At 39.9% G+C, this 17,761-nt stretch overlaps 3 protein-coding genes across 3 annotated transcripts in view; 2 read left to right on the forward strand and 1 right to left on the reverse strand.

The window, feature by feature from the left end:
- LOC143285492 (glucose-6-phosphate isomerase-like) overlaps positions 1–1,345 on the forward strand; it is a 38,304-nt gene extending 36,959 nt beyond the window's left edge. Inside the window, exon 17 of the mRNA XM_076592817.1 lies at positions 22–1,345. Within this exon, the coding sequence (XP_076448932.1) occupies positions 22–148 (127 nt within the window). The 3' untranslated portion in view covers positions 149–1,345. The remainder of the gene's footprint in view (positions 1–21) is intronic.
- Positions 1,346–1,920: 575 nt separating this feature from the next.
- On the reverse strand, positions 1,921–10,238 carry LOC143285494 (cytochrome b-c1 complex subunit Rieske, mitochondrial-like). The gene is made up of 4 exons (XM_076592819.1): positions 9,972–10,238; positions 9,125–9,268; positions 5,066–5,368; positions 1,921–2,951 (listed from the first exon to the last, which is right to left on the reverse strand). The coding sequence occupies exons 1-4, from the start codon at positions 10,135–10,137 to the stop codon at positions 2,788–2,790; spliced, it is 777 nt and encodes a 258-aa protein (XP_076448934.1). The 5' UTR covers positions 10,138–10,238; the 3' UTR covers positions 1,921–2,787.
- Positions 10,239–10,422: 184 nt separating this feature from the next.
- On the forward strand, positions 10,423–17,076 carry LOC143285493 (uncharacterized). The gene is made up of 5 exons (XM_076592818.1): positions 10,423–10,462; positions 12,892–13,038; positions 13,307–13,654; positions 14,354–14,592; positions 15,274–17,076. The coding sequence occupies exons 1-5, from the start codon at positions 10,439–10,441 to the stop codon at positions 15,485–15,487; spliced, it is 972 nt and encodes a 323-aa protein (XP_076448933.1). The 5' UTR covers positions 10,423–10,438; the 3' UTR covers positions 15,488–17,076.
- Positions 17,077–17,761: the final 685 nt, after the last annotated feature.

Here is a 17,761-nt window from a genome sequence, read left to right on the forward strand (position 1 = left end):
TGAAATTGTGTGTGTGCACAGAGTGGAGCTGGGCAAACAGCTGGCCAAGGTGATCGAGCCAGAACTGGTAGGGCCGAACCCTGTCACCAGCCACGACTCCTCCACCAACGGCCTCATCGGCTTCTACAAGGAGCAGCGCAGCAAATAGGCCCTCCACCTCCACACACTCCCCCTCTTCTCTCTCTCCACCCTGTTGACCTGTGGGTGAAGTGTCGCTGCATAAAACTTTATTCCCAGACTTTCCCTCATCAGCCACCTTTTTTGGTATTCACAACACACGACCGGTTTGTGGTCATGGAGAATTCCAAGTTAAAATGATAAGCAGTGAAGTGAGATAATGCTGACAAAAACCACCTCAATACCCCTTTGTAAGCAGGTCGTCTGTTGACAAAAAAGACATTTTTGTCACCAGTTGTCCACTGACTTCTAGAATTCTTCCCACATAAAAGTATGGGGTCATCCTGGATATGTTTTGTGTGTGTGCTTCATCTGGCTACAGGCGATAGTTCTCAAAGCACAGTTCATGCTCGTGAATTATTTGCTCCTAAATTTTTTTTTTTTTAAAGATCAAATATGTATGGGGAAAAAGTTATACAATTTTTGTGTGTGATTGACTTGTAAGATTCAGGACTACAAGCACTTTCTTCATGCTGTTGTCATGTTGTGTAAGAGTAGAATTACACAGCTGTGTTTGTGAAAAAAGTGCATCTCCCATAACTTTTGACCAGAAAGCCAGTGGCCATTTGCAACCGCATTTGGGAGTGACCAGGGTTATAGAATAATCGTTAGTACACCAAGCAGTTTAGAAAATGTAGTAACATTATTTGTAGCAGAAAATCATAAGATTTAGACTTGCCTTTACTGGATTTTTTTTGTTGCTTTTTATTTGGATCAAAGAATGCGATCATATGACTGCTGATAATCAAAGAGTCCTTGTCGGTTTTATGTCAGGTCTTGAAGAAGAGACTACAAAGTAAATATTTAAAAGAATAAGCAAAATGGCGATCTTGTGTTATATACTTTTTTTAAAAATGATGTACACATTGTCAGTGGTGATCATGACAGATTTTTTTCCTTTCGATTGTAAATACTGGTTTCATTTGCCATTTCTTTTGTTTACGCTTTTGTCAGCTGTGATGATTTCCCCCTACCCCCCTTAGCTAGGCTTTGACATTATCCAACTGCTTGTTGTTCAAAGGATATATCGGAGGGATTGTAGATGAGAACTTAGAAGCTTTGGGCTCCTAGTATCTGGAACAGACATTGCTAGACATTGTAGTCTTTTATTTTACACCGCCATGGATGTCTGGATAGACTTTGGTCCTTCCCATTTCACATATTGTGTGGGTAGTATTAGGGACAGATAAACTGTGCCATTGGTGTCGGGGTCTCCATGTTTGCAGGCTTCTTACTCCTGCAGTGGATGTTGTCTGCGTGAAACAAAACCCTTGGTAGTTTGTTTCCTTGCCTTGGTGTGCATAGAGAATTCTTTCACCCCCAATTTTTTTTTTTTTTTTTTTTATTCATGACTGAAATGTATTTATATTTAGCCAAGTCTGTGCCCTATAGATTTCAAGGAAGTGGTAAGTAACAGAAAAATCTAAAAAAATAAAATAGTACTGAAAAATTGTGTGTTTTAAGTGTACAGTATGTTTGTTTTTGTGTGTGTGTGTGTGTGTGTGTGCATTAAGAAAGATAGATAAGAAATAAAGAAACAAAGCATTTTAGCACTCATCATTCTTCCGATTCAAAGAATCGTTGCCAGTCATTCACATTCAGGTAGATCAGTCATCTGCAAAGCATAAACACACAGCAGTATTTTTTTAGAACAAGGAAAAAAAAACACATCATCTCAAGCCAATTATGGTCTCCAGTCATGTTTATTCAAATCATGCCATGCACATAAAAAGGAAATTTCTATCTAAAATTACGTTTAAATAACATACTTACCGTGACCCAACTAGTGCAGACTCCGGCAGGGGTCTGACATTCCTGTCCTGTGCAAACTACTATCCGCCTATGCCGAGAAAATGAGAGAACTACGGCCGATAACCTCCCGGAAGTAGGTAACGTCCCCTTTGTCCCCCTGGTTATCGCCCTCTTTTTCCGGCAGCCATCTCGACACCTGTACCTGTGCACTTCATACGGCTAAGTTTTTCGCATTTTCTACCTGTCTATCGATTCTTTGGCGTTTCTGTTTTGTGTCCGATTATGTCTTCAAACAGGTCGCACAATTATGTAGCCCGATTGGGAGATCGGGCTAAAATTAAGGCACGATCGCAATCGATTCGCGATCAGTCTGGGCCCTCTTCCTCTGCCGCTCTCAGCAACGCCAACCCTACGCCATCCCCACTTCCTCCACTACCTCCAATCCTGTAAAGCTGGTAAAGTCTCTTAGGAAAAGTTGACATCTTGATATGTGTCGACACTAAAGGCCATGGTTTCTGCTTCAGTTCTGGAAAATTTCCCTGAGAAATGAGGCATGTCGGTCACATGAGGTCCACACATCCATAACCCCAGACAAACACATCAATAAAAATTACATGCACAGAACAAGATACTAGCTCACATTCACTGGAGAGGTATTTACTGGTTGACCTGATCACTCCTTTGAAGTACGCCGACTGATATTCAATGAAGAGGTATTCATTTGGTTAACCTGATAACTGTGGGGTTATATTTTGATAAAAACTGACACAAGAGAATCTGAAGATGCTGACTGGTGTGGACCAAGGAAATACTGACTGGCTGACAACCCAATGAACTGACGAAAAGTGTGGAGCACAATCAGCCGACCACCAGAAGCCCTTCTTCAGGGAAGCTGTATTCCGGCACCTCCAGGTTGAGTGGGGCTGGCCCTTTGCGAATTCTTCCTGAGGCATCATAGTGAGAGCCGTGGCAGGGGCAGTAATACCCGCCATACTCACCGGCATTGGCTAGGGGGACACAACCTGGAACAATTTCAAATGGAAATTGGTTAATTTTTTATTTTGAAAGAAAAGTATAAAAAAAAATTTTTAAATCATGATGGGACATAATGATATGGAGGGACAAAAAAAGTACAGAACAAAGCAATTAGTGGATTACACTCAACCCCACCTCCATGCCCTCGACTGTTTCCAATAAGAAATATTCCAAATACAAAGCCAAACTGAATATATGTATAAAAAATATAAAAAATTGTGACACCACTGTTGGAGAGATTAACGGATATCATGGTATCAATGTTCAATTCTTACCGCATTTTGTTTCTTAAATTGTGTTTCTTTCAAAATGCATTAAGCACTTTATTGAATGAAACTGGTCAAGGGTTTCATAAATTCCAAGACTTTTCTGACCCAGAAAGGCAAATACGTTTTCTCAAAGGTTTCAGCCAGCCTTGGAAATGGTCCTCCCACTTTTCCAGGCTTCTATCATTCTGTACGAACCCTGCATTTTACTTCCCCACCATGCTTGACAGTCACCTGTCAAACATCAAATCAATCACAATTTTTCAAAACAGACCTACCTTTCTTTTTCCAAAACCCTTTTTTTTTTTTTTTAACTGGTATAACCAGGTAAAAAAACGGGTGTAAGGGAATGCTGATTTCTGAAGCATTCCCAGAATAATGATGGTCTGCTGACACGGGTTGGGTTGCATGAGTGATCTTTGAGAAGCTAGGTTTACCTAGTGTTAGAACTGTCCTAGGCCAATGGAATAAACATGGACTTTGGAAAATTCTTAAAGTAAGGCTAACTTAACACTGCAAAGATCACTCCTGCAAGCTGGCCATGAGCCTTGATTCTATGTTCTGCTATAACTAGCTCCTTAAATATAGTTAAAACGCCAACTCTTCCACCCAACACTGATCAACATATGCCCTGTATATTTGGAAATGTGTGTGTGTGTGTGTGCACACTAAGTATTACAGATCGGAACATATGCATTATTTATTAACCACCCAGCCAGATATAACAGAAACAAGAGTATCAGTTAACAGTAAACATCTCGATTTGGTCTTCTATATACTCTACACATATCCGGCTGGGGAACTGTCCTGGAGTGTTTCCTCTGAAAATCTGTCAGGGTCCAGGGTCTGCCTTAGACCCCTGGTGGTGGGCAGGGGCAGGCAATCAGTGGTTTTTTAGAGGTTTTGGGGGGGGGGGGGTTAGAGAGAGATTCTGGTGGTTTTTTCCCTCTGAAATTGTTTTTCCCCTCTGAAATGAACTGCGCTGAAAATAGCGGATCCACTGAGAGTTCCCCAGCCTGACATATAAAAACATTATAAAAAAAAAAAATTAAAAAAAAGAGAGAGAGAGAAGGAAAAACATGTTCTGACACAATCATGATCATGACACATCTTTTCACCTCCACCAGCTTCACACACTTCACAAACACACCCACACGCTCACGCACCCACAGACACACACCCACTACTTTTTCTCCATCTTTCTACAAAGTATTGATAGATCATAAAGAAAGACACCACATGATCTTTAACTTTCAAGACCATCTCACCACAAACACACCCACACGCTCACGCACCCACAGACACACACCCACTACTTTTTCTCCATCTTTCTACAAAGTATTGATAGATCATAAAGAAAGACACCACATGATCTTTAACTTTCAAGACCATCTCACCTGTACACACTTGCACAAAACATATCGATTCAAAGCGTATCACTGACCTAAATGTGTACAGATGCCTAAAGACTTCATCTCTTACATGCACACTTGCACAAAACATTTCGATTTACAGTGCACCACTGATCTAAAAATGAACAAGTTGCCAAGCAAAACAAAGTGTATCGCTGACCGAAGTGTGTACAGATGCCAAGCAAAACAGTTCAAAATGCACCACTGACCTTTGTGTGTACAGATAATGGACATTTATATAGCGTGTTTCTCCAGAAATACTGCTCAAAGCGCTTCACATTTCGCTCCCCGCTCCCCGCCTCCTTTATCAATACCTCCCTCTTCCCACCACCCTCCACGCACAGAAGCACATGCCAGAATACACGCGCAACTGAACTCTGGAAAACGCCCACACAGCAAAACAATTCACAGTGCACCACTGACCTAAGTGTGTACAGATGCCCAGCAAAACGAGCCACTCGGGGTCTTTGACTCGCTCAGCATCGGTCTCCTGGTGCCTCAGTACCGAGATATCCACACCCTGCTCTGCAGCAATCTCCTCCGCAGTGCGGTGTCGGACGAACAGCGGCTTCCCGCGCCACTTGAAGGTGACGTTCTTCCCCTCAGGGATTTCATTCAGCTTGATCTCCACTTTGGCCAAGGCAAGAACATCGGCAGAGGCGGAGAGACTGGAGACGAACTCCGACACCACAGATTTTGCAGCGTAGGCTGCTGCCACAGTGCCACCTGGTGACAATATGATTCAACACCTGCAGTCTAGTTATGAGGTATGAATCTTGTGAAACAGATCTTACAACAACAAACAAATTTTGTTTTCTACCAACTGCTGTGATGAAGTGGTTAGCATCACAGACTGACAGCAGGGAGGTTGCAGGTTCAATTCCTGGAGGAGGCTGGTTTGTTTTTTGGCCAGCGGTCAGCTCCTACCCAGAGTTAAGAGTGCTATGGGTTTAAATGGGAAAACTGTGATCACACAGTTCAGTATAATCTACTTCACTGATGTGTCTTTGGGTGTGTTGCTCAAATTTCCTGAACAACACTGCACGTGTCTGCATCTCTTGGGCCTGGTTAACACAGGGATATTACAAAAGAAAGTGTAGAGTACATCCTTGTCACGTAGTCCCAAACCTAAAATTGGGCTAAATGGACCTCTATAGCAACATAGTCATCATCACCATCATCATCATCCTTCTTTATCAATAACTGAAAATATCCCTGGTAAACAATATTCCAAAACTGAACATTAGAGAAGCACAGGAATTAGAAGGTGAAATTACATTAGAAGAGGCAGGCCTTGCATCGAAAAATGTGAAAAACAACAAAAGCCCAGGAACAGAAGGATTTGGTGCTGAATTTTCGTTTTTGTTTTGGGGTGAAAATAGGACCATTTTATAATAAGGGCACTAAAAGCTTGATTTAGAAAAGAAGAGTTGTTTTGTGTTCAAAAACAAGGAATAATAACATGCATACCGAAAGGAGACAAAGATAGACACTTTATAAAGCATTGGAGACCACTATTACTAAACGTTATTTATAAAACTGGGTCAACTTGCATAGCCAATCGTTAAAGACTGTATTACCAAAGCTTATTAATGAAGATCAGACAGGTTTCATACGAAACAGATACATTGGAGATAACATTAGACTTATCAATGATACAATGGTCTATTTGGATGATAATAATTTGCCAGGACTGGACTACTACTGAATATAGATTTTGAAAAAGCTTTTGACTCTGTTAACTGGAATTTCATGTTCAAGGTATTGAAGGTTTTTGGATTTCAAGAAGACATATGTAAATGGATAGGAACTTTTTATAACAACATCAAATCTTGCGTCATAGTCAATAGTCAGATTTCCAATTGGTTTAGTGTGCTGTGAGGATGTAGACAGGGTGACCCTATATAGATCTCCATATTTGTTTCAATGTTTGTGATGTGTGTTGAAATATTGGCAATTATGATACATGATGTAAGGATGTGCATGGTATAACAATAAATAACATAGAACACAAAATATCTCAGTATGCTGACAATACCGAATTTCTTTTGGCAGGTGATAAAAAATCATTTGAGACATGTATAAATGTATTAGATATATTTGGGCAAAAATCAGGCTTATATATGAACCCAAGAAACACAAGTGCAACATGGTTAGGTAGTTGTAAAAACTCTCCTGTCTGTTACCTGGATCATTTGCATATAGAATGGAATCCTGCACAATTCAAAATAATAGGAGTCTGGTTTACAAATGATTTAAAAGACTGTCCGCAATTAAATTATTCAGGAAAGATTCGCCGATATTAAATATCTATTTAAGGTCTGGGTAAGAAGACAATTAACTCCAGTTGGAAGGATAGCCACACTGAAATCACTCATTTGATCAAAATTGATACATTTATGGATATTTTTGCCAAACCCCCCTGAAATTTTCTTCCAGAGTTTACAGAGCCTATGCTATAAGATTGTATGGAACAAGAAAAAAAGATAAAATAAGTAGAAAAACCATGCACAAAAGTATAAGAAATGGAGGACTTGGACTGCCAGACTTGAAAACGTTTGATGTGGCATTAAAGTTGGCCTGGATCAGAAAAATTCACACAACAAACCACCAAATGGAAGCTAATTACATTACACAGATATCCTCAGCTTAGAAATATTGATAAATATGGACCTGAAATTGTCTTGACATTCCCGACATCAAATAGTTTCTGGATGGAGGTCTTTTTAGCTTACAAAACTTACTTCTACAAAATATGCTGTAAGACTCATCAGAACTCCTTTCTGAACCAGTAATCTATAATAAAAGAATTGAAACTGGGCAAAGGATTACTTATTTTAGAAAGTATGTAGATAAAGGAGTACATTATATAGCATATTTTCTGAAAGAAAATGGTCAGTTTATGCCATATGAACTAATGAAGAGTTTAAGCAAACGTATCATGTGGAAATTGATTTTGTTACTTTTTGTGGTTACAGATCTGCCATATCAGAACATATATCATTATATGAAAGACTAAGATCAGAGTAGATAATAATAAATGCATGAGCTCATCACTTTGCTTTAAGACTTTTATGTCTGTTGGTAAAGGATCAAGACAGTACTATGACTCTCTCATAGAAAACAATATCACGCCTAAATGCTGTGCAAAATGGGATGAAAAACTTTATGTTAAATACGACTGGAAGAATTGTTTTCTGTACTTAATAAACTTTCTGATGCAAAAATGAAAAGGTTTCAAATGAGGATTATTAATAGGTGTATTGGAACAAATGTAATTTTGAAAGAAATGTGATTATTAGACAGTAACGTGTAATTTTTGCAATGCTGTCAAAGATAGCACTGACCATATGTTTTGGTCTTGTCCAGTAACTCAGGAGTTCTGGCAGGACTTTAGTGCAGTGGTGAATGAAAGGTGTAGAAATGTTTACAACATGCACTTGATGAAGAGTATTCTTGGACTTGATCGAAACATACGCATAGATGCTTTTTTTTTTTTTTTTTTTTACTTTATCTTATTATTAGCAAAACAGTATTTGTACCAGTGTAAAATGAACAAAAATACTCCTTTATTAAGTGTATTCCTCATTAAGCTTAAGCATTGGTACAAACTAGAAGAATACGTAGCACGAATAATTTGGACACCATATAAGCCTAATTTCTTAGAGTAACTTCTTTCTTCCCATCTACTACCTGAACCATTGTTGCACAATAAATTGATTTTTTCCTCCCCATATTTTGAATTTTTCTGCTAAGAATGTGAGAATGAAATGTGTCCACCATTAATATGCTACAAAATGTCCTTAGGTTCTGACAGAAAAAGTCCCAATGGAAACAGTGTGTTGTAATTCTGCAGTCTATATGTCATTGTAGAGCAACTGAATCCCATTTGTATGTGAATGCATCAATTATTCAGTTTGTCTCCTCTTCTTTTTCCACACATGTATGTATTCACATCCACCCCACCCCCTTTTTTTTACCACTATATATGTATTTCCTTTTTTGAAATATTTTTAAAATCTTAGTTCTGCAGCATTCTAAACAAAATGTAGGCCAACTACACCAATGGAATAAAGTAAATCACAAAATATATATTTGGCGGAATAAAGCATCATGCTGAAAGCAGCCTACCTTGAACAGCCAACAGAACTGTCATACTGTCAGTATTGTATGTGCTGTTTACTTCAAGTCGACATTTACTCATTCTATATCTTTCATATGACACACTGAGTGACTGAGTGACTATGATTCTCTTCTGTTGTTTGCATGTTTCATACCACAAATTAATTTCTCTATGGAGATTATTAAGTACTACACTCCGTATTCTGTAATGACATTATCCTGCCTTTTCTTTCTTTCCTTTTCTTTTTTTTTTTTTTTTTTTTCAAGCTGGTGGCTAAGAAAAGTTCCAAATATGCCAAGCAGATGAAAGCTTAGTATAATTTAACTAAGGACAGTACATTTCTTCAAAAGTGCAGCTACCTCCAACAACCATGTAGGTAAAACCACGGCGACCAGCCGCTGAAGATTGGGAAGAAGCATGGCTGTCTTTCGTCCCATCTCGCCTGTAGGCAGAGAAGTCTGGCACCTGTACATCAGTGTGGGCCTGTCTCACCTGTGAGAAGGCTGAAACAAAACAGTCTTCAGTCAAGTGATCTGTGGGTGTGTTTTTTTGTTGTTGTTTTTAATATGAGTATGTGTGTGTATGCATGATTGTGTGCACCTGTGTGTGTGACTGTATGTACGTGTGTGTGTGTGTGTGTGTGTGTGCTCGCATGTGTATGTGTGTGATTCTTTATCACTGATGCCAACCTTGTATTGTGCGGTTACAAGTTCTCAGTGCAGTTTGCGTCTATGCTATTGTCCATGTTCTTGTGCTTGTGTATTCTGACTATTCAGTACAGTAGTTACAGTTCTCCAGTTTATCAACAGACTGTGTCTTCCAAAGTGTTGGGATTCCCTAGCACATTAGAACATGTGTTTCAACTGTGTTTCTGGTTATATATATACTGTTGCAATTTATGTGATTGTGATGTGTGTGTGTGTGTGTGTGTTTGTGCTGAGTGACGGGGAGGGGAGGGGGGGCGTTGGGGGGGGGGGGGGGGTATATATGTATGTGTGAGCGTGTGTGTATGGTAGTGTCTGTGTGTGTGTGTGTGTGTGTGTGTGTGTGTGCGTGTGAGCGAGTGACTCGGGCATGTCACTGCATGCATATGTGATCGCAAGATCCCGAGTTTGTAACTGCACAATACAAGGTTGGGATCAGTTATAAAGAATCACTGCATTCCTTTGTGAAGTTAACCCCTCGCACTCACAGCCTTTCACTTACCACTGGAACATGGCGGAAGGTCAGCGGACAACGTCCTGGTCAGAGCCACACTGCACTGACCCACTGTCTCCCCCTTCCCCGTCACTGACTGCCTCAAACACCGCCCTCCGATACCCATCAACTGGTTAGCCGCTGACACCAGCGGAGACTTTGGTATAGACATCATCCTGATGGGATTCGGTCTCTGACTCCGGCGAGCAGATGACAGTTACAAAATGGACTAGCAGACGAAAGGTAGTCACCGAATCGTATAACGGTTGTCGCAGTACGTAATCCGAGACCGTTATCACAGGGAGCTTCCATCGAAATATTTATACAATGTGTCTGATAATAGGAATGAGTCATGCAACTGACTTAAATCATTCTATCCTTACTTCTGATAGAAAAAACTGTTTGCGGACGGGATTTTTTGGTTTAATACGACTTTGCTTTGCCGCTGTGCATCATGGGAGTGTGGTATATTCAAAATGTCGAGCGGAGAAGAATTTGAAGTGAGTCATTTTCTGTGCATTTTTTCTATTTTCTCTTTTAAATTACGTCATATAGTCTTGTTTCTCAGATCAATAGTTAAAAGTGTCAAGTAAATATATACAATTTGGATCGTATGCGAGCTGAATTTCAATGCACTCCGGTTATTAGTGCTGAGACCCTCGTGCACTGTCGGCTTTGTCTGCCGGACCCTCGTGCAGTCTCGGCGTTTTGCGAAAGTGTTCCGAGAGTCGATCACTCCTCGGGACATGCAATATATCACGTTGTTATGTTTTGTTACTACGCGCCCGTTTGCATTGCGAAAGACTAAATACTAGTTTGTCATGCTAAGCTAAGAATATCACTAGAACTCTGTTACGGTTTATAAAAGCTCGGTACCTGTTAAGACCTATTTCGGACACTTGCACAGCTGCAGTGTCATTGTGACACAAACTAACAAATCGCAAATGTAAATATTGACACTGTTACGGATTACGTTTTTGGCAGTGAACAGCCTGCAAGGTTTTTTCTGTTCCTGTTTCTTTATACTATATAGTAAGTCGTGTGATGTGTGAGCGTGTGTGTTTTGTGACAGAGAGAAGAAAAGCTTAGTGAGAGTGTGTACCTCTGTGTGAGTTGTGTGACTCAGTGTGTCCACTGTGTGTGTGTGTGAGAGAGAGAGAGAGAGACTCAGAGAGATATGATTGTAATGCAACCATTATGACATTCATACATATGATACTAAACTCTAAAGTTATATGTAGGTCTGTGAAAGTTTCAACTCCCAATTTACCTCAAAAAGTGAATTTACTGTCATAACAATACATGCACCACCCTGACAGTGAAACTGGTGAAAGCAAGTGAATAACTCATTAACTACCAACAGTGACACTAGGCATTACCCTGATGGTCAAGATGGTGGTTGTGATAGGTGAAACGTAAAATTTCTTATATCGATGACATTGGTATAAACAAAGTGGGTTAGATTTTATTCTGATCAGTATCACACTTAGACCAGAAAACATTGTTTCTGTCAGATAATAAAGTTGCTTTGTTGATCTTCTGAGCTACCAGTACCAGCAGTATATGAAAAAAAGGTTGTTATTATTTTTGTTATTTTGTTGTTTTTAATAGGGGAGGGAGAGAAATAAACATTATTTTTTTCATATCTGAGTGATTCAGGTAAGATTATGATAATAAAGTATATTGTAGTGATGATAATTACTGAAGGTACTTGTTACAGTGTAAGGTGGATAAAAGAGTAAAGAAATATGAATTTCTACTCTGTTACAGCTTTAGGCTACATTCACATTAATGAGGTTTATAGTTTCACACAGTGGTCTGCCATCCATTGCCCAGGGCAGAGGACCCCTGCTGTCATGAAAGATCATTTACCTAATCTTTGAGGAGTCAGCTGTCATCAAACAGCCTTTGGCCTCTACTTTTACAACAAATCTTGTGTCAAGTTATTTATGACCATGAGCCTGTCAGGATCTGCCACAATCTATCATTGATTATATTGGAAGTCGATAACTATAAGTCTGCCTTTCAAATAATGTTAAGAATCCAATGTACAGTTTGTCTTTATTTCTGCCCGTTTGTGATTAAACTGATTGCTAAGGGCAGACTGTTGCCTGTGATGTGTGTCTCACTGTCACTTCAGCTTTGTTACTTCCTCGGAACGTTGCAGTTCAGCTGTTTTTAGCAAACTTGGTATGAAGTCCTCTATTAACGTAGATGGTTGTTTTGTAGTTTTTGTCTGGCTGTCTCCTGTGGACAAAGTCATAGAATTCTTGATGAGTGTGTTGGCAGTATAATTTATATAATTTTTGTTGCTAATCAGACATCTGTCTGTCAGATTTGTGGCAGTGACGCTTCCTTTATTAACTGAAACTGAAATATAGAATTAGTAGTTTGTAACCGATCTCCAATTTAGAATTTTTAGAAATGCAAGAAGTTTCAGCAATTTATGCCATTCTTCATGAATGCATAACTTGTGTTCAATGCTGTTATGTACTAGTTGTACAAGCTGTGTTGTTAAATGATAAGTACAGTCATGGAAGTCTGGGAAAGTCACTGGAAAAATGAGAAAAACATTTCCATGGCTAGAAAATTATCGGAGAAACATGTTCTTCTCTTCAGGGTCTGGAAATGTCTTGGAATTGTAATAAAAACCTTGACCAGTGCCATTCAACAAAAACCATAATACTGTTGTGTGTTTTTTTTCTTTTTAGTGGTGTAAATTTTAACATTTATAGTTACACCAAGGTAAGTGCTGATCTCTTTAGTTTCATCCAATCATCAACAGTGTGGCTATGTGTTTGCTATGGAAAATTTTCAGTCTGGTCTGGAAAATGTCTGGAAAAAATATGGAATTTAGTTTTGTCACACCTGTGGGAACCTGGCCTGGTGACCAAGTTGTTCGAAGCTCAGTGTTCAGTGGTTGTGACAGGTGGAGGAGATCCTCCAGCAGCGTAAGCGGAAGGGCGTCTTGGAGTACCTGGTCCGCTGGCGGGGATTCAACGATCTCTATGACTCTTGGGAACCAGCATCAGGTCTTGCTGACTGCACCAAAGCTCTGAAGGCCTTTATCGCCAAGGTAGGGCACATTATTTTGTATTGTTTCACTCTTTCTTTCTCTAAAACTCTAATCCTTATAAGTTATATATTTTCTTTTTTCTGTTTTTTCTTTCTTTTTTTTCTGTTTTTTTGTTTTCTGTTTTTTAATATTATATTTTATCCAGACACTAAACTGTATGTTTATATTTCTACTTGTACTTTAGCGATTGGATTTTAAGATAAAAAAAGAAAAGAAAAACCAAACAACAACAAAAATCCCAACCATTGTCCCCCTTTGATTCCCACAGACAAAACGATCAAGGTCAAAGTCCAGGAGCAGAAGCAGAGGGCGAACCACCAAGTCCAGGTCGAGGAGCAGCAGCCGAGGACGTGCCCCCAAGACGGACACAACATCGAAGCGCTCCCGGTCACGGTCAGGAGGCAGAAAGAGCACCAGACTCAGCAGCAAAAGCAGCACGGAAACCACAGAGAGCAAAACGGTGAGCTCTGTTGAGGAGCAGCAGAAGAGCATCAAACTGCAGGCAGGCACAGAGGCAGCTGAGGAGAAGGCTTCCACGAAAAGTGAGACCATTGTGGAAAAGACATCCACGTCCAAAGAAGGGGAAGTGGTGGAGCGGAAGACCGAAGTTGTTAAGGTAGGACATGATTTTTACTGCAGTTTGTGGAAATATTAAGCTCTTTTTTCTTCTTCTTTTTTCTTTTTTTTTTCTTCTTTTTTTTAAATACAAATTTAATTGTACTTCCTACACTGTGACCCACTGATGCACTCTCCGGCAGAGGTCTGATTCCTGTCCTGTGTGAAATATTGCAGTGCTCAGGTGTACAAATCAAAATTTGCTGTGGCTAGTGGCTTCCCTTACGTCCCTTCTGCTTTTGTATACATGCAGTACCCTCTTTTCAGGCAGCTATCATTTGGTATGTATGTGTGTTCTCACATTTTTGTTTCTGGTGGTCTTCGCTTGAGAACGTTTTTTGGTTGCTTCTCTCTCTCTCTCTCTCTCTCTCTCTCTCTCTCTCTCTCTCTCATATCCTCCATCCTTCCCTCCGCCTCTCTCTCTCTCTCTCTCTCTCTCTCTCTTGATCAGTTCATGATGCTATAATGGATGTTTTCAAAGGAGGTCATCATGTAGACTTAGCCACATTAGCTTTTCTTTTCTTTTTTTTTCAAGGGAGGGTGGTGGGAAGGGCAAATGCATGCTATAATCAGGCCTTGAAAGCCTACCAGTTGCTATATGATGGCCCCCCTCACCCCTCCCCAAACTCCCCCCCACAAAAAAGACCCAACAACAAGAAATACTGACATTATATAATACGTTCTGCGGTGTCTGGTTCAGACGACAGTGGAGACAGTGAAGGCCACACCCAGCACCACAGCGGAAAGCAGCGGCATGACGACGAGGTCACGGTTGGCGGTCCGACAGGTGCAGAATGACCAGAAGCCGCCAGAGCCCAAGGCAGTAGACAGCAGCAAGACCAACGAGAAAGTGACATGGCTGTGGTGGTTTGCCGACCATGCTGTCCTCATCCTCTTCATCGTCGTCTCCGTCATCGCTCTCTCCTTCACCATTGAGAGGTTAGCTCCTTGGCTAAAGTTTGTTGTAGGGCGTCAGCTTGTCTTCAGTGAGCTATAATTCCAAATAGGAAAAGGTAGTGGTGTTTTTTTGTTTTTAGAGTGGCAGAGGAGAAGCAGAAAATTTGTGTATTATTTTTGTCTTGAATGGCATGACCAACAGTTCAGCAAGTACCAGTGTGTTAGGCAATAGAGACAATACTTTTCTTTTCTCTTCCCTTGTAAGACTTTTTTATTTTATTCTAGTCTTTCTCATTGAGACTAAAATTTTGTAATCACACTAATAGTGTATATTGTGTATCTATATTGATCATCAATCTATATTGTAAAAAAATTTGTATATACCAACATTGTTGATTGCATGTTTATATATCAGTATTGTCCGTGTGTTCATCAACGATTCCTGGAGTGAATTATTAAAATCTGTGTTCATCATTTGAGAAATGAGGGATAAGCTACTTTGTTCTGTGTATATTGTTTGTTAGTTATTCCTGGAGTAAACTGTTGAAGTCTGTGTCCTCAGAAATCAGGGATGATTTGGTTCATGTGTGTATGTTGCTCATCAGTCCTTCCTGGAGTACACTGTTGAAGTCTGTGTGTTCAATGTCTCAGGACAAGCTGGTGTATGATGTGTACATTGTTGGTCAGTGATTCCTGGACTAAATTGTTGAATTCTATGTTCAGCGTTTCAGGGGTGAGGGATAAGCTGGTACCAGACCTGGGGGTTCTACGTCAGCGGCTGGGGGAGAGCTACAACCACTTTGTCCAGGAGCTGAGAACCGGATCCACCAATTTGGCCAGCGCAGTGGTGCAGGGCTTCAACAACCTCAAGGCGGTCATCGCATCCTCTGGAGATTCTGCCTCATCCCAGAGTGCACCCCCTCCACAGTCTGCCTGAATGCAGTGATGGGTGTTCTGTGGGGATTTGTCGAGTTGCTATGAACAAACAGTACTGGAATTCAGATCTGTCCAGTTGCAGATAGACTAGGTTTTTTTCTGCTTGGAAAGGACTAGAATTCAGATCAATCAAAGGCGAGGTTTGTTATGTGTATGTTTGTAAACGAATATCCCTTGAGACAAATGAGATAGTGTTTCCAAGTGGGTCGTTGTCCTGAACCATCACTGTGGGGAATGGCCAAGACAGGATAAGGTCAGCGTCTGTTTGACTGAGTGAAATTTGTGCTTATATTTTAGTTTTTTAGAGGCACAGGAAAATGCAGGTAAACAGCTTATGGATACGAAGTAAGATGGGGTTTTTTGTTTTGTTTTGTTTTTAAATTAGAAAGTATGAGAATAGGCGAAAGAGTAATTCACCACCTTCATTTCATTTCTTTTCAAGTGTATATTTCAACATTACTGCTTAACTTGTACATTTCAGTTTTTAAAGTTTTAATGGGTTTAGTCTGTGTATATGAGTATTGTCCTGCTGTTTCATTAACCTAATTTTCACATTGTCTGAATGTTGACATGTCTGCATGCTCCGTTACATGTGATCAGTAGATTGATATATGTTTTTCAGCAACAGACTGATCTGAAATTTAACATCACTGCAGTTAAACTTTTCATGTGAACAGAGAACATTAACGCCTATTGTGTTGATATCAGTAATCTGTAACAAACTATAGCCGTGTAGGTAAGCAAGTAAACTTCTGCCAGGGCCTGCTTCAACAGTCAGAATACCTGATTTTAGGTGTTCATTTGAATTGGTAAGGAAGGCGAAGAATTCAAATGGAAGAAATGTGCATGATTATGGGATTACTTCTGTGACGTCTGACACATGTTAGTGGGAGTTCGTGGAAGTGGTCTTCTAGTTTTATTCTTAGGCCTTTAGGTATGGTTTATTTGGGGAATGTTTTATAACTTTATACCTTATCAGTTACATATGTGTATGGAATTGTTAGGGTTTTTTTGGTTGTTGTTTGTTTTTTTAATTATTTTTCTTTTATTCCAGTCATCAGGACAGCTGTATACATGTACAAAAATAAATGTTTAAGGTTGACACTCTTCAACAAAGTTTGTAGAAGTCGATGTTAATGTCAAGACTTGCACTCATTAGTAATGTGTTGTTAATTGCATATGACGGACTCTGGCAGCAAAACCCAGATTCATTGGTTAACCGGATACACTTTATGCATATTCCAATATTTGACAACACTTTTACATGGTGTATTTCAGCAATGCAGCACCTTACATTCCTGTTACAGCTAATGGCCCAGTAACATGTGCATTAAGTTTTGTGTCAAAAATGAAATTTCTGCATTTACTCTCTTCAGTCTTTGGCAATAGACTGGCTCAATGATTTGTGTTGTGGAATTGTCGTGTGGCTCTTTAGAATAGGTGCATTTATTGATTTATTGTGTGAAAACAATTTTTTTTTTCAATAGATAACAAAAGAACTGTTTGATATGTCGATTAGTCATTGTCATTTGTACAAGATGCTATTTTTTAATCCATGTATTTGAACCCAATAAACATCTCATATTTTTACCAATCCTGACTCAAGTCTGTCACCATTCCATTATCACCCTTTCTTGACCTAGGGGTTAAAAAGGTGTAGGTATAGGGGCTGTTTTGTGTATTTCTCTTTCTTTTCTTTCTTCATAATTTTTTCACAAACAACGTTGGAACGACTCCACAAAGACTTGGACAAAGGGGAGTTCTACCACTGCTCCATGTTTGGCCAGTCCACTTACCATGTCGGCTCTTATTCCCTGCTCCTGCTAATATTGCTTTTGTATGAGTAGAAATATGTAAGCTCCAGTGATAAGAAACGCCAGGGAGAGCTGGACAGTACAAGGTCTTCAGAGAAGAAGCCCCCCTCAAACAAATGTTTCAGCCCTCAATTCCTTACACTCTATGGGGGCTGTGCCGCACCCAGGTCACGACTCCTGGATGCCCTTGTAGTGCTGCCTTTTTTTTCTTCTTTTTTTTTTCTTCCTGGTCCTCAGCAGGTGTGAACCCGTGCCTTCAGGGTGGTCGCTACTTCAGGACTAAGTCACCTTTTCTGGCAGACGTTTTAACCACTGAGCTATTGTACACCTAGTTTCAGTAGGGAAATTTACTTTCATTCCTCCTCAACCAGATCCAACTGGAACTCTTTTCTGTTGCTTCTGCCATTGCCTTGAGAGCCCATGTTCTCTCTCTGCCAGAAATCGACAGCTGTTTCATGAGA

This window comes from Babylonia areolata, chromosome 9, assembly GCF_041734735.1.
Source record: "Babylonia areolata isolate BAREFJ2019XMU chromosome 9, ASM4173473v1, whole genome shotgun sequence".
NCBI classification, from domain to species: Eukaryota; Metazoa; Mollusca; class Gastropoda; order Neogastropoda; family Buccinidae; genus Babylonia; species Babylonia areolata.